Source organism: Bufo bufo, chromosome 2, assembly GCF_905171765.1.
Source record: "Bufo bufo chromosome 2, aBufBuf1.1, whole genome shotgun sequence".
NCBI classification, from domain to species: domain Eukaryota; kingdom Metazoa; phylum Chordata; class Amphibia; order Anura; family Bufonidae; genus Bufo; species Bufo bufo.
The window spans coordinates 484,033,230-484,060,206 of record NC_053390.1 but is presented as its reverse complement, the minus strand read 5'-3'; the positions used below and the strand labels follow the sequence as shown (position 1 = coordinate 484,060,206).

Genomic DNA, 26,977 nt, shown 5'->3' with positions numbered 1-26,977 from the left:
CTCTTTGGAATATGGGCCCCTTTGCCCACCTAGGCTGCAAAAAAATGTCACACATGTGGTATCTCCGTACTCAGGAGACGTTGGGGAATGTGTTTTGGGGTGTCTTTTTACATATACCCATGCTGGGTGAGAGAAATATCTTGGCAAAAGACAACTTTTCCCATTTTTTTATACAAAGTTGGCATTTGACCAAGATATTTATCTCACCCAGCATGGGTATACTTAAAATGACACCCCAAAACACATTCCCCAACTTCTCCTGAGTACGGCGATACCAGATGTGTGACACTTTTTTGCAGCCTAGATGCGCAAAGGGGCCCAAATTCCTTTTAGGAGGGCATTTTTAGACATTTGGATACCAGACTTCTTCTCACGCTTTGGGGCCCCTAGAATGCCAGGGCAGTATAAATACCCCACATGTGACCCCATTTTGGAAAGAAGACACCCCAAGGTATTCAATGAGGGGCATGGCGAGTTCATAGAAATTTTTTTTTTTTGGCACAAGTTAGCGGAAATTGATATTTTTTATTTTTTTCTCACAAAGTCTCCCGTTCCGCTAACTTGGGACAAAAATTTCAATCTTTCATGGACTCAATATGCCCCTCACGGAATACCTGGGGGTGTCTTCTTTCCGAAATGGGGTCACATGTGGGGTATTTATACTGCCCTGGCATTCTAGGGGCCCTAAAGCGTGAGAAGAAGTCTGGAATATAAATGTCTAAAAAATTTTACGCATTTGGATTCCGTGAGGGGTATGGGGAGTTCATGTGAGATTTTATTTTTTGTCACAAGTTAGTGGAATATGTGACTTTGTAAGAAAAAAAAAAAATAATTCCGCTAACTTGGGCCAAAAAAATGTCTGAATGGGGCCTTACAGAGGGGTGATCAATGACAGGGGGGTGATCAATGACAGGGGGGTGATCAATGACAGGGGGGTTGATCAATGACAGGGGGTTGATCAATGACAGGGGGTTGATCAATGACAGGGGGTTGATCAATGACAGGGGGTTGATCAATGACAGGGGGGTGATCAATGACAGGGGGGTAATCAATGACAGGTAGGGGGTGATCAATGACAGGGGGGGTGATCAATGACAGGGGGGGTGATCAATGACAGGGGGGTGATCAATGACAGGGGGGTGATCAATGACAGGTAGGGGGTGATCAATGACAGGGGGGGTGATCAATGACAGGGGGTTGATCAATGACAGGTAGGGGGTGATCAATGACAGGTAGGGGGTGATCAATGACAGGGGGTTGATCAATGACAGGGGGGTGATCAATGACAGGGGGGTGATCAATGACAGGTAGGGGGTGATCAATGACAGGGGGGGTGATCAATGACAGGGGGGGTGATCAATGACAGGGGGGTGATCAATGACGGGGGTGATCAATGACAGGGGGGTGATCAATGACAGGTAGGGGGTGATCAATGACAGGGGGGGTGATCAATGACAGGGGGTTGATCAATGACAGGTAGGGGGTGATCAATGACAGGTAGGGGGTGATCAATGACAGGGGGTTGATCAATGACAGGGGGGTGATCAATGACAGGGGGGTGATCAATGACAGGTAGGGGGTGATCAATGACAGGGGGGGTGATCAATGACAGGGGGGGTGATCAATGACAGGGGGGTGATCAATGACGGGGGTGATCAATGACAGGGGGGTGATCAATGACAGGTAGGGGGTGATCAATGACAGGTAGGGGGTGATCATTGACAGGGGGTTGATCAATGACAGGGGGGTGATCAATGACAGGGGGGGTGATCAATGACAGGGGGGGTGATCAATGACAGGGGTGGTGATCAATGACAGGGGGGTGATCAATGACAGGGGGGTGATCAATGACAGGGGGGTGATCAGGGAGTCTATATGGGGTGATAACCACAGTCATTGATCACGCCCGTGTAAGGCTTCATTCAGACGTCCGTATGCGTTTTGCGGATCCGATCCATCTATCAGTGGATCCGTAAAAATCATGCGGACGTCTGAATGGAGCTTTACAGGGGGGTAATCAATGACAGGGGGGTAATCAATGACAGGGGGTGATCAGGGAGTCTATATGGGGTGATCACCACAGTCATTGATCATGCCCCTGTAAGGCTTCATTCAGACGTCCGGATGCGTTTTGCGGATCCGATCCATCTATCAGTGCATCCGTAAAAATCATGCGGACATCTGAATGGAGCTTTACAGGGGGGTGATCAGGGAGTCTATATGGGGTGATAACCACAGTCATTGATCATGCCCCTGTAAGGCTTCATTCAGACGTCCGGATGCGTTTTGCGGATCCGATCCATCTATCAGTGCATCCGTAAAAATCATGCGGACATCTGAATGGAGCTTTACAGGGGGGTGATCAGGGAGTCTATATGGGGTGATCACCACAGTCATTGATCACGCCCCTGTAAGGCTTCATTCAGACGTCCGGATGCGTTTTGCGGATCCGATCCATCTATCAGTGGATCCGTAAAAATCATGCGGACGTCTGAATGGAGCTTTACAGGGGGGTAATCAATGACAGGGGGGTGATCAATGACAGGGGGGTGATCAGGGAGTCTATATGGGGTGATAACCACAGTCATTGATCATGCCCCTGTAAGGCTTCATTCAGACGTCCGGATGCGTTTTGCGGATCCGATCCATCTATCAGTGGATCCGTAAAAATCATGCGGACATCTGAATGGAGCTTTACAGGGGGTTGATCAATGACAGGGGGGTAATCAATGACAGGGGGGTGATCAGGGAGTCTATATGGGGTGATCAGGGAGTCTATATGGGGTGATCAGGGGCTAATAAGGGGTTAATAAGTGACGGGGGGGGGGGTGTAGTGTAGTGTAGTGGTGCTTGGTGCTACTTTACTGAGCTACCTGTGTCCTCTGGTGGTCGATCCAAACAAAGGGGACCACCAGAGAACCAGGTAGCAGGTATATTAGACGCTGTTATCAAAACAGCGTCTAATATACCTGTTAGGGGTTAAAAAAAACACATCTCCAGCCTGCCAGCGAACGATCGCCGCTGGCAGGCTGGAGATCAACTCTCTTACCTTCCGTTCCTGTGAGCGCGCGCGCCTGTGTGCGCGCGTTCACAGGAAATCTCGCGTCTCGCGAGATGACGCGTATATGCGTCCAGGAGGAATGAATCAACCACCTCCAGGACGCGTCTGTGCGTACAGCGGTCCGGAGGTGGTTAAGGACCAGGCCATTTTTTGCAAATGTGTCACTTTATGTGGTGATAACTTTAAAATGCTTTTACTTATCCAGACCATTCTGAGATTGTTTTCTCATCACATATTGTACTTCATGACACTGGTAACATGGAGTCAAAATATTTTTTATTTATTAAAAAAAATACCAAATATACCAAAAACTTTGAAAGATTAGCAAATTAAAATTTCTGTACTTTTATAATAGTAATATCTCCAAAAATTGTTTTTACTTTACATTCCGCATATGTCTACTTCATGTTTGGATCATTTTGTGAATGCCATTTTATTTTTTGGGGACGTTAGAAGCAGGAATTGACCGATTATCGGATTTACCAATATTATCAGCCGATATTCAGGATTTTGACAGTTATCGGTATCAGCATCTATTTTGCCGATATTCCGATAACGTATGGGGAACACAGATCGCGCTGCTCTCAGCGCTCTCCGTGCTCCCTCAGCAGCACAGGGGAGAAGGAAGCAGTGTCTCCCTCCTCCTGTGATGCTGCTGCCGCCAATGAGAGGAAGGAGGACAAGAGAAGGGGAGGGGCTATGGCCACTGCGCCACCAATGATGTTAACTCACTAATTCATTCAAATTGAACAGGAGGAGGGAGACACTGCTCCGATCGGTTACCATGGCAGCCATGACGCTACTGAAGCCCTGGCTGCCATGTTCAGCTCCATGCACAAAGCACAGAGCAGCAGGGACAGTGTGAGATCCTATTCACCCTGATAGAGATCTGTCAGGGTGAATAGGACAAGAGTTCTAGTCCCTAAGGGGGCTAAAAGTTAGTAAAAAAAAATATATATATATATATAAAGTATAAATGAAAAAGAAAGATTTACAAAAAAAATAAAATACACGTTAACAATAAACATATACATTTTTTGCAGATTTGTGTAGGAAATTTTATTTTTTTTCAAAAATGAAAATTCCCAGAATATCGGTATAAATTATCGGCTATCGGCCTGAAAGTTCACAAATTATCGGTATCGGCCCTAAACAATCAATATCGGTCGATCCCTAGTTTTGGCACTGTTTTTATTTTTTGTTATTTACAACGTTCATCTGACAGGTTAGATCATGTATTTATATAGAGCTGGTTGTTACAGACGCGACAATACCAAATATGACTACTTTTTTGGTTGTTTGTTTCAGTTTTACATAATAAAGCATTTTAAAAAAAAATATGATTTTTTTTTAGTGTCTCCACATTTTAAAAGCCGTATTTTTTTTTTTTTTTTGGGCGACTGTCTTGTGTTGGGGCTTATTTTTTTCGGGATGAGAGGACTGGTACTATTTTAGGGTGTATATGACATTTTGATCGCTTGCTATTATACTTTTTGTGATGTAAGGTGCTTTTTTTGGCACTGTTCACCTTTTTTACGGTGTTCATGTGATATTTTTATAGAGCAGGTTCTTACGGACGTGGCGACACCTAATATGTATACTTTTTATTTATTTATGTTAGTTTTACACAATATCATTTTTGAAACAAAAAAAAGTGTCATGTTTTAGTGTCTCCATAGTCTGAGAGCCATAGTTTTTTTTATTTTTTGGGCGATTGTCTTAGGGTATAATTTTTTGCGGGATGAGGGGACTGTTAGATTGGTACTATTTTGGGGAGCATACGCCTTTTTGATAGCTTGGTGTTGCACTTTTAGTGATGTAAGGTGATAAAGCAGGTGATAAAGGTGTAAAACGGACGGTTTTTTTAACTTTTTTTTTTTACACTTTTTTTTTTTGTCCCACTCTGGGACTTTAACTTTTGAGGGTCTGATCCCCTTTACAATGCATTACAATACTTCTGTATTGTGATGCATTGGCTGTAAGTGTATTACAGACTGTAATACACTTGCTTCCTGTTTGCCTGTGAGATCCAGGGGGCTGGATCACACAGGCTCTCCCGGAAGGCATCGGGTCCCCGTGACAGCAGCGCGGTGACCTGATGGAAGCTCTAATTCCCGCTAGGACATCGGACATGCCATGGTCAGCACTGACCACAGCACATCAAGGGTTAATGCGCCAGCATCGGTGATTTCACCAATGCGGGCGCATGCAGCAGAGGTCCGGCTATCAGTGACTGCCGGACCACTGCCACAGATCGGGCGGGCGCATCTCCTGCAACCTTAAGTCACGGACATCTGCGCTGTACATGTACGCCGCAGTTCCTGGGGGGGTTAAAGAGGACCTTTCATGGATCCAGACATTATGAAATAACTAGTAGGATATGTAGGGTACTGTGCAGGGATGTAATATTGCTTAATATTTTTTCTGGGCGCCGCTCCGTGCCCCCATGCAGTTTTCCTGCCTGCTATGCTAATGAATACCATCGGTACATGGAGGAGAAGACTGCCCTGTTTCTCAATGGTCTTTCTACCTGGCTTTTGCGCCGTCCATTCACAGCTGAGAACATCACAGCCAGGGAGAAGGAGACGCCCATTGAGAAACAGGACAGTCTACTCCTCCTTGTAACGATGCTATTCATTATTATACCAGGCGGGAAAACTGCAGGGGGCACAGCGAAGAAACAGAAAAAATTGTAAGCAATATTAAATCAGTGCACTATGCCCTACATATCCTTCATAATGTCTGGACCCATAAAAGGTCCTCTTTAAATGTACACTTCCATCAAAAAGGAGTATTTTTGCAACTTAACCGCTTCACGACAGCCTATTGACTATAAACGTCTTTGGGCTGGTCGTTTATCTCTGATTGGACGTTCTGGAACATCCATTCAGAGATGGCAGCTGCACGCTAATCATGCAGCTGCCAAGCGGGGGGCCCGCTTTCAGTGACAGCAGGGCAACCCAGAGAGAAGGCAGGGACAGTTCCCAAGTGTCCCTACCTTCTAGATTGCTGTATACACAGCGCGTCCTGTCCCGGCCTGGTGGTCATGTGACCGCCGTGGCCAGCAGAGTGCAGGAGCTGTCGGGTCTTCCACAGACCTCGATCATCCCTGCACTGAGGCTGTACTGCACTGTATACTGCTGTACAGCCTCTCTGGGTGGTGTATTTCCCCTGTAACTTGGGCTACTATGTCAGCCCCAGTTACAGGAGGAATCAATAGTGGAAAAAAAAATTTTTAAGTTAAATGTCCCCTAGAGGTCTTGTATGACCTTATGGGGGATGCAAAGTGTAATATATATATTTTTTTTTTAAAATGATCCTCCCCGTCCGATACACACCATAAATTTTTTTAATAAAAACACCGTGTCAAAAATAAGCCTTTTTTGTCACCTTACATCACATAAAGTGCAACACCAAGCAATCAAAAAGGTGTTTGCCCCCCCCCCCCCCCCCCCCCCCCCAAAATAGTACCAAACAAACGGTCACCTCATCCCTCAAAAAATGAGACCCTAACTAAGACAATTGGTCAAAAAATGAAAAAAAAGCTATGGCTCTCAGACTATGAAGACACTAAAACCTCATTTTTGTTTTGTTTCAAAAATGCTATTATTGTGTAAAACTTAAATAAATAAGAAAAAGTATACATATTAGGTATTGCCACGTCCATAAAGATCTGCTCTATAAATAATTGTCACATGACGTAACCCCTCAGATGAACGCTGTAAATATAAATAAATAAAAACTGTGCTAAAACAATTTTTTGGTCACCTTGCCCCATAAAGTGTATGAATGATCAAAAAATCATATGTACCCAAAAATGGTACCAATAAAAATGTCAACTCTGGATTTTTTTTATAAATAAAAGTAAGACATATTGACTCAAATTTACCATTAAGTAAAGGTATTATCTCCATCCTGAAAAGGCAAAAAGACTGAACTGAAGACATCCTGATGCATCCTTAACGGATTGCTCTCCATTCAGAATGCATTAGGATAAAACTAATCAGTTCTTTTCCGGTATTGATCCCCTAGGACGGAACTCAATGCCGGAAAAGAATAACGCTAGTGTGAAAGTACCCTAACATTAAGTACAATGTGTCACGAGAAAACAATCTCTGAATGGCTTCGATAAGTAAATGTGTTACAAAGTTATTACTACATAAAGTGTCACATGTCAGATTTGCAACATTAGGACTGGTCAGGAAGGAGGTAAATGGCCTGGTCTGGAAGTGGTTAATATTCATAGAAATATATATTTTTTTTCTATAATGTTTGGCTTCTTTTCGTTTTGGCAGTTCTGTGCTATTAAAAATTAAATGCCAAATATTGTCCTTCTGTTGTAGTAAGTAGACTTTCTATGTAGATGGTAAACCCATTGTCAGCTCACTGCTGCTGTGAATGAAAGATGTTATCTGAAGTGTAGTCCTCATAATAATAGTTGATGTAAAATGTGCTTAACAGTATGACAGCTTCTGTTCTTTTGATAGACGTAGCTAAATATGCCCCCCGTAAGACAGTTATTGTTTTCTTGATAGGTCTAGCTAAAGATGGAACAAATATCACAGAAAACAGATAATAATGCACTCACAAAAAAGCAAGCATGCATTATATATTTAATAAGGCTACTTTCACACTGGCGTTTCTGGGTCCGCTTGTGAGATCCGTTTCAGGGCTCTCACAAGCTGCCCAAAACGGATCAGTTTAGCCCCAATGCATTCTGAATGGATAAGGATCCGTTCAGAATGCATCAGTTTGCCTCCGTTCAGCCTCCGTCTGACGAAACTGAGCCAAACGGATCAGTTTTCCGTGACACAATATGGTGCAATTGAAAACGGATCCGCCTCGCTTTGACTTTCAGTGTAAGTCAAAACGGATCCGTTTGCATTATCATGAACAAAAAAAAAAATTTTTTTGCATATGGTAATGCAAACGAATCCGTTCTGAACGAATACAAGCGTTTGCATTATACAGGTGTGAAAGTAGCCTAAGCCCTCAGTCTGATATCATAAAATCCGAAACTCTTAGCCAATATATTTGATCCAAACACATCTGTGCCTGCCTACCCACATCAGGGTGGTCTCAGTCAGGCAGGTCCTAATCTAAACTTACCTATGCAGCTGTGCATCTATGTTCAGGAGAGCAAACCCTGCAAATATAGTGTGCTGCTCCTAGTCACATCAACTTTATGCTGAAGGCAGCATAAAATAGTGAGAGAAATGCTGATTTCAGCGGTGTGTCACTCATGAGCTAAAAGTAAGTGGTTGCCAAGAACCGGCATCATAATCATTGCATTTCTGTCAATATTTTATGGTGCCTTCAGTGAGGTCAGTATAAAGTTGATGACAGGTTCCCTTTAAAACCAGTGTCTAAAAGGCTGGTCTTAATAAATGTGCCCTATGATTTTTATGAAAAACCTTTAACCACCTCAGCCCCTATAGCTTAAACACCCTTAAAGACCAGGCCACTTTTTACACTTCTGACCTACCCTACTTTCACCGTTTATTGCTCGGTCATGCAACTTACCACCCAAATGAATTTTACCTCCTTTTCTTCTCACTAATAGAGCTTTCATTTGGTGGTATTTCATTGCTGCTGACATTTTTACTTTTTTTGTTATTAATCGAAATTTAACGATTTTTTGCAAAAAAATGAAATTTTTCACTTTTAGTTGTAAAATTTTGCAAAAAAAACGACATCCTTATATAAATTTTGCTCTAAATTTATTGTTATACATGTCTTTGATAAAAAAAAAATGGTTTGGGTAAAAGTTATAGCGTTTACAAACTATGGTACAAAAATGTGAATTTCCGCTTTTTGAAGCAGCTCTGACTTTCTGAGCACCTGTCATGTTTCCTGAGGTTCTACAATGGCCAGACAGTACAAACACCCCACAAATGACCCCATTTCGGAAAGAAGACACCCTAAGGTATTCGCTGATGGGCATAGTGAGTTCATAGAACTTTTTATTTTTTGTCACAAGTTAGCGGAAAATGTTTGTAAGAAAAAAAAAAAAACATTTTCCGCTAACTTGTGACAAAAAATAAAAAATTCTAGCAACTCGCCATGCCCCTCACAGAATACCTTGGGGTGTCTTCTTTCCAAAATGGGGTCACTTGTGGGGTAGTTATACTGCCCTGTCATTCTAGGGGCCCAAATGTGTGGTAAGGAGTTTGAAATCAAATTCTGTAAAAAATGGCCGGTGAAATCCGAAAGGTGCTCTTTGGAATGTGGGCCCCTTTGCCCACCTAGGCTGCAAAAAAGTGTCACACATGTGGTATCTCCATATTCAGGAGAAGTTGGGGAATGTGTTTTGGGGTGTCATTTTACATATACCCATGCTGGGTGAGAGAAATATCTTGGCAAAAGACAACTTTTCCCATTTTTTTATACAAAGTTGGCATTTGACCAAGATATTTCTCTCACCCAGCATGGGTATATGTAAAATGACACCCCAAAACACATTCGCCAACTTCTCCTGAGTACGGCGATACCACATGTGTGACACTTTTTTGCAGCCTAAATGCGCAAAGGTGCCCAAATTCCTTTTAGGAGGGCATTTTTAGACATTTTGATACCAGACTTCTTCTCACGCTTTGGGGCCCCTAAAATGCCAGGGCAGTATAAATACCCCACATGTGACCCCATTTTGGAAAGAAGACACCCCAAGGTATTCAATGAGATGCATGGCGAGTTCATAGAAAAAAAAAATTTGGGCACAAGTTAGCGGAAATTGTTTTTTTTTTAATTTTTTTTGTCACAAAGTCTTCCTTTCCGCTAACTTGGGACAAAAATTTCAATCTTTCATGGACTCAATATGCCCCTCAGCGAATACCTTGGGGTGTCTTCTTTCCAAAATGGTGTTATTTGTGGGGTGTTTGTACTGCCCTGGCATTTGATGGTCTCCGCAATCATTACATGTATGCCCAGCATTAGGAGTTTCTGCTATTCTCCTTATATTGAGCATACGGTTAATGAGATTTTTTTTTTCCGTTCAGCCTCTGGGCTGAAAGAAAAAAATGAACGGCACAGATTTCTTCATTCGCATCGATCAATGTGGATGAAAAAATCTCTGCCAAAAAAAGAAAAAGGAGGGGAAAGGCGTCTGCCAGGACATAGGAGCTCCGCCCAACATCCATACCCACTTAGCTCGTATGCCCTGGCAAACCAGATTTCTTCATTCACATCAATCGATGTGGATGAATAAATCCTTGCCGGGATTTTTTTTTTTTATATATACAAAGTGTTTGCCAAAGTATATGAACACCGCCACCTCCTCAGCTCATATGCCTCGGCAAACTTATATTTTACTGCAGAGGAGAAATCTCGTCTTGCAGCGCCGCATACACCGACTTGCGTGTAATCTGACAGCAGCGCAATGCTTCTGTCAGAATGCACATCAGTGCTGCAGCTAGTCGATCGATTGGTCCACCTGGAAGGTAAAAAAAACAAAAGAAAAAACCAGGCCGCAACGCAATAAATTTATTAACTTTTGAACAGAACATATAAACTTTTTTTTAACTTTTTTAACTGAACGTTAACTTTTTTACTTACCGGTAATTTTTTTTTTGTTTCGTTTTTTTTACCTTTATAGAACAAACCTCTCCTTCCCCATGGGACAATGTGCAAAGCGCAAATCGCCCAAAGATGTGGCGAAGTACGTTATGCACTTTATCCCAGGTGAAAAGAGAGGTTTGCAGCAGCTGTGAGTAAAAGGGCCCTAATAGCCCTGTGTGCCTGTCCTGTGAGATGCAATCCCTATGCTAAGTGTACCTGTTTGTGGTACTTCCGGAAACACTCTCCTAAGCATAGGGCAGGGTGGTCAGGACAGTCAGGACAGAAATAGGGGGTGTCACGTCTTATTCCACTCCTGCTACAGACACGACATTTTTTTTGGGGTGGCGGTTGGGTTGAGGTACCAGGAACGACACTGGGGAAATGTTGCTCGTGTAGACGGCTAACTACACTGGTGGTTGGGGCCACGGAACCTCCTGGATACAGGAGGTTCTCGATGATCTCTTCCTGGAATTTGAGGAAGGATCGTGTTCTCCCAGCCTTACTGTAGAGATCAAAACTATTATACAGAGCCAATTGAATTAAATATACAGACACCTTCTTATACCAGCGTCTGGTGCGTCAGGAAACTAAATAGGGAGCCAACATCTGGTCATTGAAGTCCACCCCTCCCATGAGCGCATTATAGTCGTGGACTGAGAGGGGCTTTTCAATGACACGGGTTGCCCTTTCAATTTGGATTGTCGTGTCTGCGTGAATGGAGGAGAGCATGTAAACGTCACGCTTGTCTCTCCATTTCACCGCGAGCAGTTCTTCGTTACACAAGGCAGCCCTCTCCCCCTTGCAAGACGGGTGGTAACGAGCCGTTGGGGGAAGCCCACGCGACTAGTTCGCGCGGTGCCACAGGCGCAAATCTGTTCTAGAAACAAATGCCTAAAGAGGGCCACACTTGTGTAAAAATTGTCCACATAAAGATGGTACCCCTTGCCGAATAAGGGTGACACCAAGTCCCAGACTGTCTTCCCACTGCTCCCCAGGTAGTCAGGGCAACCGACCGGCTCCAGGGTCTGATCTTTTCCCTCATAGATCCGAAATTTGTGGGTATAGCCTGTGGCCCTTTCACAGAGCTTATACAATTTGACCCCATACCGGGCACGCTTGCTTGGGATGTATTGTTTGAAGCCAAGGCGCCCGGTAAAATGTATTAGGGACTCGTCTACGCAGATGTTTTGCTCTGGGGTATTCAAATCTGCAAATTTCTGGTTGAAATGGTCTATGAGGGGCCGAATTTTGTGGAGCCGGTCAAAAGCTGGGTGGCCTCTGGGACGAGAGGTGGTGTTGTCGCTAAAATGCAGGAAACGCAGGATGGTCTCAAATCGTGTCCTGGACATAGCAGCAGAGAACATGGGCATGTGATGAATTGGGTTCGTGGACCAATATGACCGCAATTCATGCTTTTTAGTTAGACCCATGTTGAGGAGAAGGCCCAGAAAAATTGTAAGTTCGGAAACTTGGACTGGTTTCCACCGGAAAGGCTGGGCATAATAGCTTCCCGGGTTTGCGGTTATAAATTGTGTGGCATACCGATTTGTTTCTGCCACGACTAAGTCCAAGAGCTCTGCAGTCAAGAACAGCTCAAAAAATCCCAGGGCCGAACCGATCTGAGCTGTCTCAACCCGAACTCCAGACTGGGCGGTGAAAGGGGGAACTACAGGTGCGGCTGAAGTTGGTGACTGTCAATCAGGGTTTGCCAGCACCTCAGGGACTCTAGGGGCTCTACGGGCCTGTCTGTGCGGTGGCTGCGACGGGGTAACTACTGCACGTGCCACCGTACCAGCTTCAACTGCCCTTCTGGTGCTCGCTACTTCACCATGTTGTACGGCAGTGCTGGTACTAGGTCCAGGAAGGGCTGCGCTGCTGGTGTATGCCTCACCACGTGATCCGGCAGCGACAGCCCCACTCTGCTGCTCTTGAAGCGGATCCTGCGCAACCTGTGGTCTAGCGACACGGGGCCGGGTACGCCTGGTTCTATCAGGGACCTCCACCTCCTCGTCCGAACTTTGGGTCAGAGAGCCACTGCTTTCTACAGGTTCATATTCTGACCCGCTAGATTCATCAGATGAGGGTTCCCACTCCTCATCCGACTGGGTCAGAATCCTGTAGGCCTCTTCAGAAGAATACCCCCTGTTTGACATTTGGGCAACTAAATTTAGGGGTATTCCCTGAGACTACCCAAGAAAAAAAGCAAGCCTGTCTTACAAAGGGGAGGCTAGCGAAGTACCGGAGGCCGCTGCGGTTGATAAAAAATATCAAAACTGATTTTTTTTTATCGCCGCAGTGCGTGTAAAGTGAATGTGCAGTGATCAAAAAATATATATTTTTTGTCACTGCGGTGGGGCGGGCGTGGGTGAACGCACGTGTGGGCGACCGATCAGGCCTGATCGGGCAAACACTGCGTTTTGGGTGGAGGGCGAGCTAAGGTGACACTAATACTATTATAGATCTGACCGTGATCAGTTTTGATCACTTACAGATACTATAAAAGTACAAATGCTGATTAGCAATACGCTAAACAGCGAATAAGTGACTGCGGTGCGGTGGGCTGGGCGCTAACTGATCCCTAAACTACCTAACCAAGGGGCCTAAACTAATCCTAAAACCTAACAGCCAATACTAGTGGAAAAAAAAAGTTACAGTTTACACTGATCACTTTTTGTCTTTCACTAAGTGATTGACAGGGGGCGATCAAGGGGTTTATTTGGATGATGGGGGTGATGGAAGGTGATCTGGGGCTAAGGACAGTGTTTGGTGTGTACTCACAGTTTAGTCTGCTCCTCTGCTGGATCCAACCGACGAAAAGGACCAGCAGAGGAGCAGAGAAGCCATATAACAGATCATATTTACTAATATGATCTGTTATATGGCTTGTGATTCGGTTTTTTAAAAATCAGCAACCTGCCAGCGACTATCATTGGCTGGCAGGTTGCTGATGCAATACTCCTCGAACTTTTGCCGGCCCGCGATGCGCGGGCCGGCTGTGACCGAAATCTCGCGTCTCGCGAGTGGACGCGCCGGCGCGTCTCGCGAGTGGACGCGCCGGCGCGTCCAGGCGGAATGAATCAACCACCTCCAGGACGCGTCGCTGCGTTTGGCGGTCCGGAGGTGGTTAAAGAGCTATTCTCTGCTAAAGTGATACCTGCCATATTTCCAAAATCTTGCTTGCTCATTTACCCCTTTAAGGACCCAAGGGCAAAAGTTTTGAGAATGACACAAATATTAGTTTTCACAAAGTTCGCTGCTAAACTGCTTTTAGATCTTTGTTTCAGTTGTTTCTGTGATGTAGTGAAATATTATTACACGCACTTCATACGTTTCAAAGGCTTTTATGGACAATTACATGACATTTATGCAAAGAGTCAGTATTTGCAGTGTTGGCCCTTCTTTTTCAGGACCTCTGCAATTCGACTGGGCATGCTTTCAATCAACTTCTGAGCTGATTCGTGACTGATAGCAACCCATTCTTTCATAATCACTTTTTGGAATTTGTCAGAATTAGTGGGTTTTTGTTTGTCCACCCGCCTCTTGAGGATTGACCACAAGTTCTCAATGGGATTAATATCTGGGGAGTTTCCAGGCCATGGACCCAAAATGTCAAGGTTTTGGTCCCCGAGCCACTTAGTTATCACTTTTGCCTTATGGCACGGTGCTCCATCGTGCTAGAAAATGCATTGTTCTTTACCAAACTGTTGATGGATTGTTGGAAGAAGTTTCTGTTGGAGTGTGTTTTGGTACCATTCTTTATTCATGGCTGTGTTTTTGGGCAAAATTGTGAGTGAACCCACTCCCTTGGATGAGAAGCAACCCCACACATGAATGGTCTCAGGATGCTTTACTGTTGGCATGACACAGGACTGATGGTAGCTTTCACCTTTTCTTCTCTGGACAAGCCTTTTTCCTGATGCCCCAAACAATCGGAAAGAGGCTTCATCAGAGAATATGACTTTGCCCCAGTCCTCAGCAGTCCATTCACCATATTTTCTGCAGAAGATCAATCTGTCCCTGATGTTTTTTTTGGAGAGAAGTGGCTTCTTTGCTGCCCTTCTTGACACCAGGCCATCTTCCAAAAGTCTTCGCCTCATTGTGCGTGCAGATGCGCTCACCCCTGCCTGCTGCCATTCCTGAGCAAGCTCTGCACTGGTGGCACTCCGATGCCGCAGCTGAATCCTCTTTAGGAGACGATCCTGGCGCTTGCTGGACTTTCTTGGACGCCCTAAAGCCGCCTTAACAAGAATTGAACCTCTTTCCTTGATGTTCTTGATGATCCTATAAATTGTTGATTGAGGTGCAATCTTAGTAGCCACAATATCCTTGCTATTTTTATGCAACGCAATGATGGCTGCACGCGTTTCTTTGCAGGTCACCATGGTTAACAATGGAAGAACAATGATTTCAAGCATCACCCTCCTTTTAACAGGTCAAGTCTGCCATTTTAACCCAATCAGCCTGACATAATGATCTCCAGCCTTGTGCTCATCAAAATTCTCACCTGAGTTAACAAGACGATTACTGAAATGATCTCAGCAGGTCCTTTAATGACAGCAATGAAATGCAGTGGAAAGGTTTTTTTGGGATTAAGTTAATTTTCATGGCAAAGAAGGACTATGCAATATATCTGATCAGCCGATCAGCTGTTTGAGAAGGCAGCGGCGCTCAAACTAACTGCAGAACCCCTTTAAGGACCAGTGACGTACATGTACTGCATGGTGATCGGGCAGGTGCAGGAGCTGCGCTCGCCTGATCAGCGGCAGGAGTCCAGCAGTCACTGATAGCCGGACCTCTGCTGCATGCGACGACTTTGGTAAATCTACTGATGCCGGCGCATTAACCCATGCACGGCGTCGGTCAGCGCTGACTTTAGACATACACCTTACACTTAAAGCAAATGCAGGACAATACAGAAGTATTGTCATGCATTGTAAAGGGGATCAGACCCCCAAAAAGGGAAAAAAATAAAATAGGGAAAAAAAGAAATGCAGACATATCGGCTATTGCCGCGTCCGTATCGACCGGATCTATAAAAATATCACATGACCTAACACTGTCAAAAAAAATGTAATAAAAACTGTGCTAAATAAACCATTTAAAGCTTACATCACTAAAAGTGCAACACCAAGAGTTTAAACTGTCAAAATAGTACCAATCTAACCATCACCTCATCCCACAAAAAGTGAGCCCCTACCTAAGACAATCGCCCGAAAAAAAACAAAAAAAACTATGGCTCTCAGAATATGGAGACTAACACATCCATTTTTTGGTTTAAAAAAAATGCTGTTATTGTGTAAAACGTAAGTAAATAAAAAAAAAAGGTATACATATTAGGTATTGCTGTGTCTGTAACAACCTGCTCTATAAAAATACCACATGACCTAACCCCTCAGATGAACACCGTAAAAAAAAGGTGTCAAAAAAGCAATTTTTTTGTCACCTTACATCACAAAAAGTGTAATAGCAAGCGATCAAAAAGTTATATGCACCCCAAAATAGTGCGAATCAAACCGTCATCTTATCCCGCAAAAATGATACCCTACCTAAGACAATCACCCAAAAACTGAAAAAACTATGGCTCTCAGAATATGGAGACACTAAAACATGAATTTTTTTTTGTTTTGTTTTAAAATTAATATTATTGTGTAAAACTTAAATAATAATAAAAAAGGATACATATTAGGTATTGCCACATCTGTAAGGACCGGCTATATAAAAATATCACATAAACTAACCTTTAGATGAACACCGTCAAAAAATTAAAATATCAACTGTGCTAAATAAACAATTTTTTTCTCACCTTACATCACTAAAAGTGCAACACCAAGCAATGAAAAAGTCATCACCTCTTCCTGCAAATAATTAGCCCCTACCTAAGACAATCGCCCAAAAACAAAAAAAAAATATGGCTCTCAGACTATGGAGACACTAAAACATGATTTTCTTTGTTTCAAAAATGATATTGTGTAAAACTTGGATAAATAAAAATAAAGTAGACATATTGGGTATGGCCACGTCCGTAAGAACCTGCTCTATAAAAATATGATATCACCTAACTCCTCAGGAGAACACCGTAAAAAAATTTCAATAAAAACGGTGTCAAAAAAGCAATTTTTGTCACCTCACATCCCAAAAAGTGTAATAGCAAGCGATCAAAAAGTCATATGCACCCTAAAATAGTACCAATCAAACCGTCATCTCATCCCAAAAAAAATTAGCCCCTACACAAGAAATTCGTCCAAAAAATTAAAAAACGGCTTTCAGAATGTGGAGACACTAAAAATTCTTTTTTTTTCTAAAATGCCTTATTATGTAAAAACTGAAACAAACAAAAAAGTTGTCATATTTGGTATTGTCACGTCCTTAACAACCTGCTCTATAAAAATACCACCTGATCTAACCTGTCAGGTGAATGTTGTAAATAACAAAAAATAAAAACGGTGCCAAAACAGCTATTTTATGTTACCTTGTCTCACAAAAAGTGTAATATAGAGCAACCAAAAATGATATGTACCCTAAAATAGTACCAACACAACTGCCACCTTATCCCGTAGTTTCCAAAATGGGGTCACTTTTTTGGAATTTCTACTCTAGGGGTGCATGAGGGGGGCTTCAAATGGGACATGGTGTCAAAAGAACCAGTCCAGCAAAATCTGCCTTCCAAAAACCATATGGCATTCCTTTCCTTTTGCGCAATTCCGTGTGCCCGTACAGCAGTTTACGAACACATATGGGGTGTTTCTGTAAACTAAAGAATCAGGGCCATAAATATTAAGGTTTTTTTGGCTGTTAACCCTTGCTTTGTAACTGGAAAAAATGGGTTAAAATGGAAAATCTGCCAAAAAGTTAAATTCTGAAATTTCATCTCCATTTCCATTAATTCTTGTGGAACACCTAAAAGGTTAACGACGTTTGTAAAATCAGTTTTGTATACCTTGAGGGGTGTAGTTTCTAAAATGGGGTAACTTTTTTGGAGTTTCTATTATGTAAGCCTCACAAAGTAACTTCAGACCTGGATAACGCAAGAATGGTTTGGATAAGTAAAAGCGTTTTAAGTGATACATGTCAGATTTGCAAAAAATGGCCTGGTCCTTAAGGTGAAATATGGCAGGGTCGTTAAGGGGTTAAGGCGCAAGCAGACTTGCTCACTAAGGTGTTAAAAGTTTGCAACAACCTGTCCATGTGTTGGGCATATTTCCCGGTCCAACCTGGAGTCCGCTGACCCGAACTGATATCATCTTAGTGTTTTATGAAACAGTTCATATGTATTTGCAGATCTATTGTACGGTACGCACATAATGATGGATAGATCCTCAAACACACATGAACTGACTGTATCATAAAACTAGATTTTCCCACGGTTTGCCAAGAAACAAAACGTATTTCCCTAGCCGGTTGTGTGAATGGTCCCTAATGCTACACAGCCGGATTATTGGGAACAAACATTACTACAAACTCTTGTTCCCGATAATTTGCCCTTGTAAATATGCTGCTGATCTTTCATGCAGCACATTAAGTCATTGTTTCTAAGCAGCAGATTGTGCAGTGTGAATAACCATCTGTTGCCTATAAACAATGAATCGCTATTACTCGTCCCCTTACAGTGCAGGAGATTGCAGCATGTAAATGCAGCTTTTTTCTCTATTTACGAGCAGGTAGTTATTGAGACGCAATGGTCCCTACCCAATAATTGTCTGCTCCATCGGCACATTGTGCCTTGCCAGGGCTCTCTTTCTAAAGCTGTTATCACAATGAGCTGCAAGCAAAACTTCTTTCCCTTGTAAGCAATGGACCCCACTATATAACCCAACAGACTATGATGCAACTGGTAAAATAGCCCGTGGGGTTTCTTTCTCTTCATTTTATAGATCAAATAGAACTTACATTTTGTTTTGTCTTTTTATAGATTGTGAACATGTTTTAAATATTTTAGTACATCTTGAGATTTTAAAGCTTGATATTATTCTTCTTAGGAGGGATGACTCACGATCTGGCATGGGAGGGAAACATGTGAGTATGCTTAGTTATTAAAAATAAAATAAAAATGTGTTCAAACATCTGTATCCTAACATTTTGCAAAACCACTTTAGTAGATTTTCTCTATTTAGTTCTTATGATCATGCTTAATTTCAGAATTATCCAGATCACCATGGAAGAGAGAGCCGTGAAGTGTGGGGAGAGTACAATAGACATGTGCATGAAGGAAGAGGTATACCACCACATGGAAGGTATGCAATTAGAGGCACTCTAGTCTGCTGTATCATAGCAGAGGTCCTCGGAAGCATTTGTAGCTAGGATGACTACTTTTTGAACCTTCATGTAACTTAAGTAGATTCCTAAGATGATTCTTCTTGGAAAGGCATTAATTAACATGTCTATTTCTTGATATAAATGACAGGATACAGAGTTGATTGAAAATTCAGGCAAACTTAAAAATAATGAAATAGTCTTAAATGAAGTGGTAGAATAGCAATGGTAACGTTTCTCTCGAACAATAGATTCTCATCACAGCCCTGAAATTGCTGGAGGACGCATAAGCACCTGCCCTCCATTCATTTTCTATTGGGCTCGCTGGGTCAGCTATTTTCCTCGAGCCCATAGAAGTGAAAGGGAGTGGTGGCCAGTCATGCACGGTGCACTCCCATTCACTTCTATCGGGAGTGTGCTTAGTGTTGGCTGGACCGGAGGCCTCCAGCCACCACTTTACGGGGCACCTATAAGACAATGGGAGCATATCCTACCGATATGCCCACATTGTCTGTGATGAAACAACTTCTTTAACATAGCTAAAATGCTGCAGTCTACAGCAGGACAAAGATATCAATGTCTTTTCATAGATAACCTTGTCACTATATTATTTATTTCCATGACCAGAGTAGAACATTATTATGCAAAAGGAAGGTTACACCTCTTTTGTCTACTTTGCAGTTCTTGATTGAATAACAGTTCTATTCTATGACAACATCCAAACATTAATATGCATAAGAGAAACTACACCTCTTAATACTTTGTGATTTTAAATGGACTAAGTTTCCTAGGGCATTTGATCATATGTATATCTAATATATTCTCTGTGAGACCATATTACACTGACCCTTGCCCTCTCTTCCTCTTAGACTCTTAAATATCTACCACACTACCCTTTAATACTAGCTGCTGATAGTTACCTGTATATAGGACCCACCATTCCCTTCCACAAGACAGAAATAGCCAGGAACAAGTATATATCCAAACGTTTCTTTGTATTCGTTAATTCACAGACAAAAACAAACTACGAGAAGTCGCATACCAGTCCATTTAATGTGCAACTTGAAAGTTCATAGCAGGCAACATTTTAGGAACTAAGCTCCTGAAACATCGCAAATAACATACGCCACCGTTTTACTACCTCTGTGGCGAACCATGCAACTAACCACAGCACGATCAAGAATTTCAGCACACTATTCCAGAATCAATTAAGTGCATTATCCTGTCACTAACGGCAGATTTAGACGGGCCGATGGAGCTGCCGGAATGCTTCCTTCCTGACAGTCGGCTGCTTGCTCTCTGAAGGAGTCCGCTGCGTTTACATACTATAGCGATCCCTTGTCCCCATACAGAATCATTGTTTCTAGGCAACAGATTGCTGTTTATGCAGTCTGCTGCCCAGAAATTATGATTGCTTGTTCATCAAGTGATCGGCAGCACGTTTAGATGGCCAGATTATCGGGAATGAGCGTTCTCAGGAACAGTCGTTCCTGATAATCTGGGCAATTATTTGTTCATCTAAATCCACTTTAGGACTACACAATCTCATGGTTACTCCTATCAGAAGACATACTTTCTCGATCAAGAACATAACACATTGGAATATATACTAATAGAGAAATTAACTGTTGGCTAATTTCTTTGAGATATAAATACAAAATGCCCAACTAAGGCTACTTTCACCTCTGCATTTTGGCATTCTGGTCTTGAGATCTGGCAGAGGACCTCAAAACCTGGCCAAAACAGATCCGTTTTGGGCAAATGCATTCTGAATGGAGTATGCTCCATTCCGGATGCATCAGTATGCCTTCCATTCTGTCAGCATTCCGTTTTGTGACCTGACACAAAACCACTGGATGCTGTAGTTTTTTTGTCCGGTCATCGAAATGGATCTGTCACCAAAAACAATGTAAGTCAATGGTAGCGGATCAGTTTTTTTTACAATCCTGAAAAACAGGATCCATCTCCCATTGACAGTGTATGTAGTGACGGATCTGATTTGATCTAATTCGGTTTCGATTTAACAGAACCACATTCTAATGGAACGGATGCATACTGATGTGTAAATCAAACCGGAACTGTTTTGGAAACAAAGCCGCAGATGTGAATGAAGCCTAAGACACTATAGAGAATCTACACTACTGTTGCCCTTATTTCTTCCAGCTACATCTAGGGTGACGAGATCAAGAATATATAACAACTGCTTACAGATGCAGCTGCTGTTGTGTCTGTAAGGGTCTGTTCACACTGTGTAACTTGAACCTATCCATAATGCACCATATACTTGAGAGATGTCGAAACTGTAATCTTTTGGCATCCTTTGGTTTAGTACACGTTTTTTTTTCTAGCTGTACAGAAAAGCACAGTCAACTGCATTATTCCATACTGAGCTACTTGGTGAAAATCATGGTTTGTCGTGAAATCTCATGATGTTTACTAACGTCAGATGACCATTGTTGTAATTGGAGATGAGAGAATTTCTCAAAAATTCGATTCGGCCGCTTCGCCGAATTTTCCGAAAAGCTATTTCCTGGCTGCACAGAGCCTGTATAGTGGTGTAGAACACTGTGACTTGCAGTAACGCACAAGTGGTAGTGAAACAATACTGTCAGTCAGTATGACCTGTAGATGACAGGCGTCGCTCTTAGAATCACTGCACACTTGACTGATTTTTGCAGTTACGGGGCCAAAGCTGACCAAATAACTCAAGTGCGAACTCAGCCTTACAGGTCAACGTTAGCGCCAGGTACAGTTAGGTCCATATATATTTGGACAGAGACCACATTTTTCAAATTTTTGTTCTGTACATTACCACAATGGATTTTGAATAAAACAATTCAGATGCAGTTAAAATTGATACTTTAATTCAGTGAGTTTGCATAAAATGATTGCATAAAAATGTGAGGAACTAGAGCATTTTTTAAACTCAATCCCTTCATTTCAGGGGCTCAAAAGTAGTTGGACAAATTAAATATTGTAACTAAAATGTGAATTTCTAATACTTGGTTGAAAACCTTTTGCTGGCAATGACTGCCTAAGGTCTTGAACTCATGGACATCACCAGACTATGTGTTTCCTCTTTTTTTTAATGCTCTGCCCGGCCTTTACTGCAGCGGTTTTCAGTTGCTGTTTGTTTGTGGGCCTTTCTGTCTGAAGTTTAGTCTTTAACAAGTAGAATGCATGCTCTATTGGGTTCAGATCAGGTAACTGACTTGGCAATTCAAAAATATTCCACTTATTTACTTGTAATAAACTCCTGGGTTGCTTTGGCTTTATGTTTTGGGTCATTGTCCATCTGTATTATGAAACGTTCACCAATCAGTTTGGCTGCATTGGGCTGGATTTGAGCACACAATATGTCTCTGAAAACCCCAGAATTCATCCAGCTACTTCTGTCCTGTGTCACATAAATAAACACTAGGGATCTAGTGCTACTGGCAGCCATACATGCCCAAGCCATCACATTGTCTCCGCCGTGTTTTACAGATGATGTGGTATGCTTTGGATCATGAGCTGTACCATGCCTTAGCCATACTTATTTCTTTCTATCATTCTGGTAAGGGTTGATCTTGGTTTCTTCTGCCCAAAGAATGTTCTTCCAGAATTGTGCTGTTTTTTTTAAGATGTTTTTGTTTAGCAAAGTTCAATTTAGACTTCTTATCCTTGAGGCTTATTATAAGTGGCTTGCACCATGCAGTGAACACTCTGTATTTACTTTCATGCAGTCTTCTCTTTATGGTAGATTTGGATATTGATACGCCTATATCCTGGGGAGTGTTGTTCACTTGGTTGGCTTTTGTGAAGGGGTTTCTCTTCACCATAGTAATTATTCTGCAATCATCCACCGTCTTCCGTGGGCGTACAGGTCTTTTTGCATTGTTTAGGTCACAAGTGTTTTCTTTCTCAGGATGTACCAAACTGTAGATTTTGCCACTCCTAATAGTGTAGCAATTTCTCGGATGTATTTTTTCTGTTTTCGCAGATGAAGGATGGCTTGTATCACCTGCATGGAGATCTCCTTTGACCGCATGTTTATGTCTCGGCAAAATCTTCAAAATGCAAGCACCACACCTCAAATCAACTACAGGCCTTTTATGTGCTTAATTGAGAATTGAAATAATAAAGGAATTGCCCACATCTGTCCATGAAACAGCCTTTGAGTCAATTGTCTAATTAATTTTGGTACCTTTAAAAACAGGGTGCCACATGTAAAGGAGCTGAAACTCCTAAACCCTTAATCCAATTTTAATGTGGATACCCACAATGAAAGCTAAAAGTGTGGACTTTATATCCATGTCCATTATGCAACTATAATTTGAATATGTTTTAGTAAAGAGGTAAAAAAAAAAATTTGATTGTGTCCAAATATATGGACCTAACTGTATAAAGAACCGCGCAGATTCCCAAGATTCTACTATAGCGTGAAAGAGCACATTCCTTTTACAGCAATTCGCTGATTCCACATAGATTTCTACAGAACCTGTTCTATTAAACGCTTATACAAGTAAAGCCCCCCCGACAGAGTAGAGTGGGTGTCAGCAGTAAGTTTGTGTTGACGTTGCTGATTTTGCCCTTCCTCTGATCCGTCAGAACAATAACCCCCAAAAAACTGATCCTGTCTGTGGCGCATCAACTTTCACTCAGTCAGCATTTGGTCAGTAATCCATCAGTATTGCTAAAGCCCCAAAAAGACAGTAGTGGAACCAAAACAGAGATGAATGGAATATTTCCATGTCTTCTGTGCTTTGTACCCACTCCTGCTTTTGGCTACCAAATCATAAGCCAATTCTGATGCAAAATAGGGACCATGTCATGCAGGCCTTAGAGCTGCTACATAGACGGTATCCGTTGAGCATCTCATTTTTCCTTCCTCCTGACAGATCAGAAGGGTCTAATAAATGATGTCAGCCAGGCCGAAAGGCTTAATAGTAGGGAGGGTGGGAACAGCATGAGAAGTCCACAGAGTGGCCCTATGACATAGTGGTGAGGTTGAAGCAGCACAGAGTGGCACAATGACAGCGTGGAGGTGGCAGCAGCATCAGGAGGCTACAGAGTGGCACAATAACAGAGTGTGGAGGTGGCAGCAGCAGCATTAGGAGGTGGCCACAGAGTGGCACAATGACATTGTGGAGGTGGCGGCGGCAGCATCATGAGACCACAGAGTGACCCGTTGACAGAGTGGGGAGGTGGGTGGCAATACCAGTACCAGCTGAAGATGGTGGGTGAAAGAAGGAGCACTTGGCATCAGATGTGTGGCATCAGGCGTGTGACAGCATCAGAATAGTAGCTGTGGCAGGTAACCAGAAAAAACCGGTCTCTGTTGTCAAAGTGTTGGTGTGGCACCATGGATGATCTAGTCTCATGCATCAGGCATTGGTGGGTGGAAATCCTGGCTGATCCATGCGTGATTCATCTTGACAAAGGTCAGTCTCTCCACATTTTGGGTGGACAGGCGAGTTCTTCTTGGTGTAACTATGGTCCCCGCCGCACTAAACACCCGCTCTGATGCCACCATACTGGCCGGGCAGGACAGCTTTTTCAGGGCAAACTCCACCAGTTGCGGCCACAAATCCAGTTTGGCTGCCCAGTAGTTCTGCAGATCTTCAATGTGGGGTGGCAGGGTGCTGTCCAAGTATGCCACCACCTGCTGGTTCAGGTCTGGCTCCAGGTCTAGCTGCTTCTGCTGGTGAGTAGTTTCTTCACTAGGCGGGTGAAGAAAGCTGCTCATCAACAACTCTAGACTCAAGTTGCTGCTGATGGAGCTGTAACTGCTCCTACCCCTTACCCCCCACCCTGCCACAGCAGCCATGGCAGAGGAACAGAGGCCCCCATTTTGGACCGGTAGCGAGAGCCAGTAATCATCCCTCTGCCGAATGCTGACAATTCAGCTGTCACTACGCAAGCAAGTTAGCATGCATCGGGCCATTTGTGCAAGTGACTTGGAGGGACTCCCTGCCTCCATGTCCACTGCATACTGCCACTGTGTGTCTGGGTCATCTGCCTCATCTTCCTCATTGCCCTGTAGCTCCTCTGGCTGCTGCTCCTCTCCTGTCGTGTGTATAAAAACCACCCATTTCGCTACACATTGCTTGTGCTCCAATGTTGTCCTCCTCCAGTTCAGCCCGCACAGGGCTCATGTGGCCATGAGATCTAGGCGCCACGTCTCTATTTCCCTGACCAGCCAGATTTACCAGCATCTGTTCCAGGACATGAAGCAGTGGAATGACGTTGTTCTTTCCGTAGTACTGGCGACTGACAAATAATGTGGCCTCCTCAAAGGGCCTGAGCAAACGGCAGGTGTCACGCATGAGCTGCCACTGGCTGACATAAAAGTTACACGGTGGGTACTCCTGTCCGCTTGGATAATAAATAAAAATGTTGAATGGCCTTTCTCTGTTTGTATAGTCGGTCCAACTTATGGAGGGTGGAATTCCAATGGGTGGAAACGTCGCATATCAGCCTATGTTGGGGGATGCCGTTCTGCTGCTGCAGCTCAAGGAGGGTGTGCTTTGTGGTGTACAAGTGGCTGAAGTGCATGCAAAGTTTCCTGGCCATTTTTAAGATGTCTTGCAGATGGGTGGAAGACTTCAGGAACCGCCTGAAAACCCGATTGAACATGTGTGCCATGCAGGGTGCATGGCTCTGCCCTCCTTGACACAGCCCCAACACCATGTTCTTCCCGTTGTCGGTCACCATGGTTCCGATTTTTAGTTGTCTCGGAGAAAGCCAGGATTCAATTTTTTGATGAAGGACATGGAGCAGTTCCTCATCTGTGTGACTCAGTTTGCCCCGGCAAACGAGGTGCAGAACAGCGTGAAACCGCCGTGCCCTGCAATGTGGTATACTGAAGGGGCACTGTGAATTGTCCCTGCAATGGAGGCTGAGGACACAGTGGAGGATGAGGAGGCAGAGGCGGACATTGTCGCATGACAAATGGCGTGAGAACATGGAGGCAGAAGCGGCGTCACCTGGCCAAGTTGCTGGTGTGGCTGTGCAGGAACCACATTCACCCAGTGGGCCATAAAGGACATGTTTTGTCCCTGACCTTAGTTACAGCTCCACACGTCGGCGCTGCCGTGCACTTTGGCGGACACCGACAGGCTGAAGGGCTGGCCCGCCTTCGGTTCTACATACGAGTGCAGGGCTGGTTCTACCTTTTTGGCAAAGAAATGACGCTTGGGACTCTCCACCTTGGCTCGGCACAAGCCATCAGTTCTATGAAAGGTGCAGAGTCCACCACTTGGAAAGGGAGGGACTGCAGCAATTTGGCCAGGAGCGCATTCAGCTTCTGCGCCGTTGTATGAGTGCCCGCATACTGTTATCTCTTGGTAATCGCTTCAGTGATCGTTGCTGATGGAATGACTCATTAGGAGCAGGGGCATAAGCACCAGCTCCCTTCTGCTGAGGTGGTGGAGCCTTGACTGCCTGAAATCGGGTGTGTGCCACTGGGTGATGCTGCGGTGGCTGGACCACCACATCGGAGGCACGGTTCTCCCAGGCCAATTTATGGTGACTCTGCATATGTTGACGTAGGGCCGTGGTGCCAACGCTTCACCTTCTGCCCACAGATTCTACAAATGGCCATGTTTACCTCCTCCGGCGGCTCAACAAAAAACTGCCACACCGCCGAGTAGGTGATTCCAACCCACCCCCCCCCCCCCCCCAACAGTCCGCACTGACTGACTGCTATCGCCGCTGCTTCCGTGAATCCTGCACCACTACTTTCCAGGCAGGTAGGCTCCTGCAAAGCGGGTGATCTACCCTGGGCACGTTTGGCTCCCGACCTCCCACTGCTGCCACCCTGCTGACTCATGGCCTCGCTAGCGACTTGCTGGCTCCGCTGCTGCCTCACAGGCAAGCTGCCACCCTCTTCTCCCGATGATGATGAAGCCCATTCAGCCCCGCTTTAGAACATATACCGTAAATGTTTTGGTTAAAGGTTTGAAATTTGCACAAAAATGATCAATAAATTCTAGACATACCTTGATGTACACAAATATGTACGTAAGCTAAATGTATGTAAGTACAGGTTATTGAACCCCAGAGCAGAAATTGTGCCAGTAGAAGGAAATAAAATTGCCCACACAGGTATCACGACTTGGAGGTTGTTTG

At 43.7% G+C, this 26,977-nt stretch overlaps 1 protein-coding gene across 1 annotated transcript in view; it reads left to right on the top strand.

Moving 5' to 3' along the window:
• LOC120989572 (scaffold attachment factor B2-like) overlaps nucleotides 1-26,977 on the top strand; it is a 392,913-nt gene that overhangs the window by 313,473 nt on the left and 52,463 nt on the right. Inside the window, exons 10-11 of the mRNA XM_040417765.1 lie at nucleotides 18,592-18,628; nucleotides 18,752-18,846. Coding sequence (XP_040273699.1) covers nucleotides 18,592-18,628; nucleotides 18,752-18,846 — 132 coding nt within the window. The remainder of the gene's footprint in view (nucleotides 1-18,591; nucleotides 18,629-18,751; nucleotides 18,847-26,977) is intronic.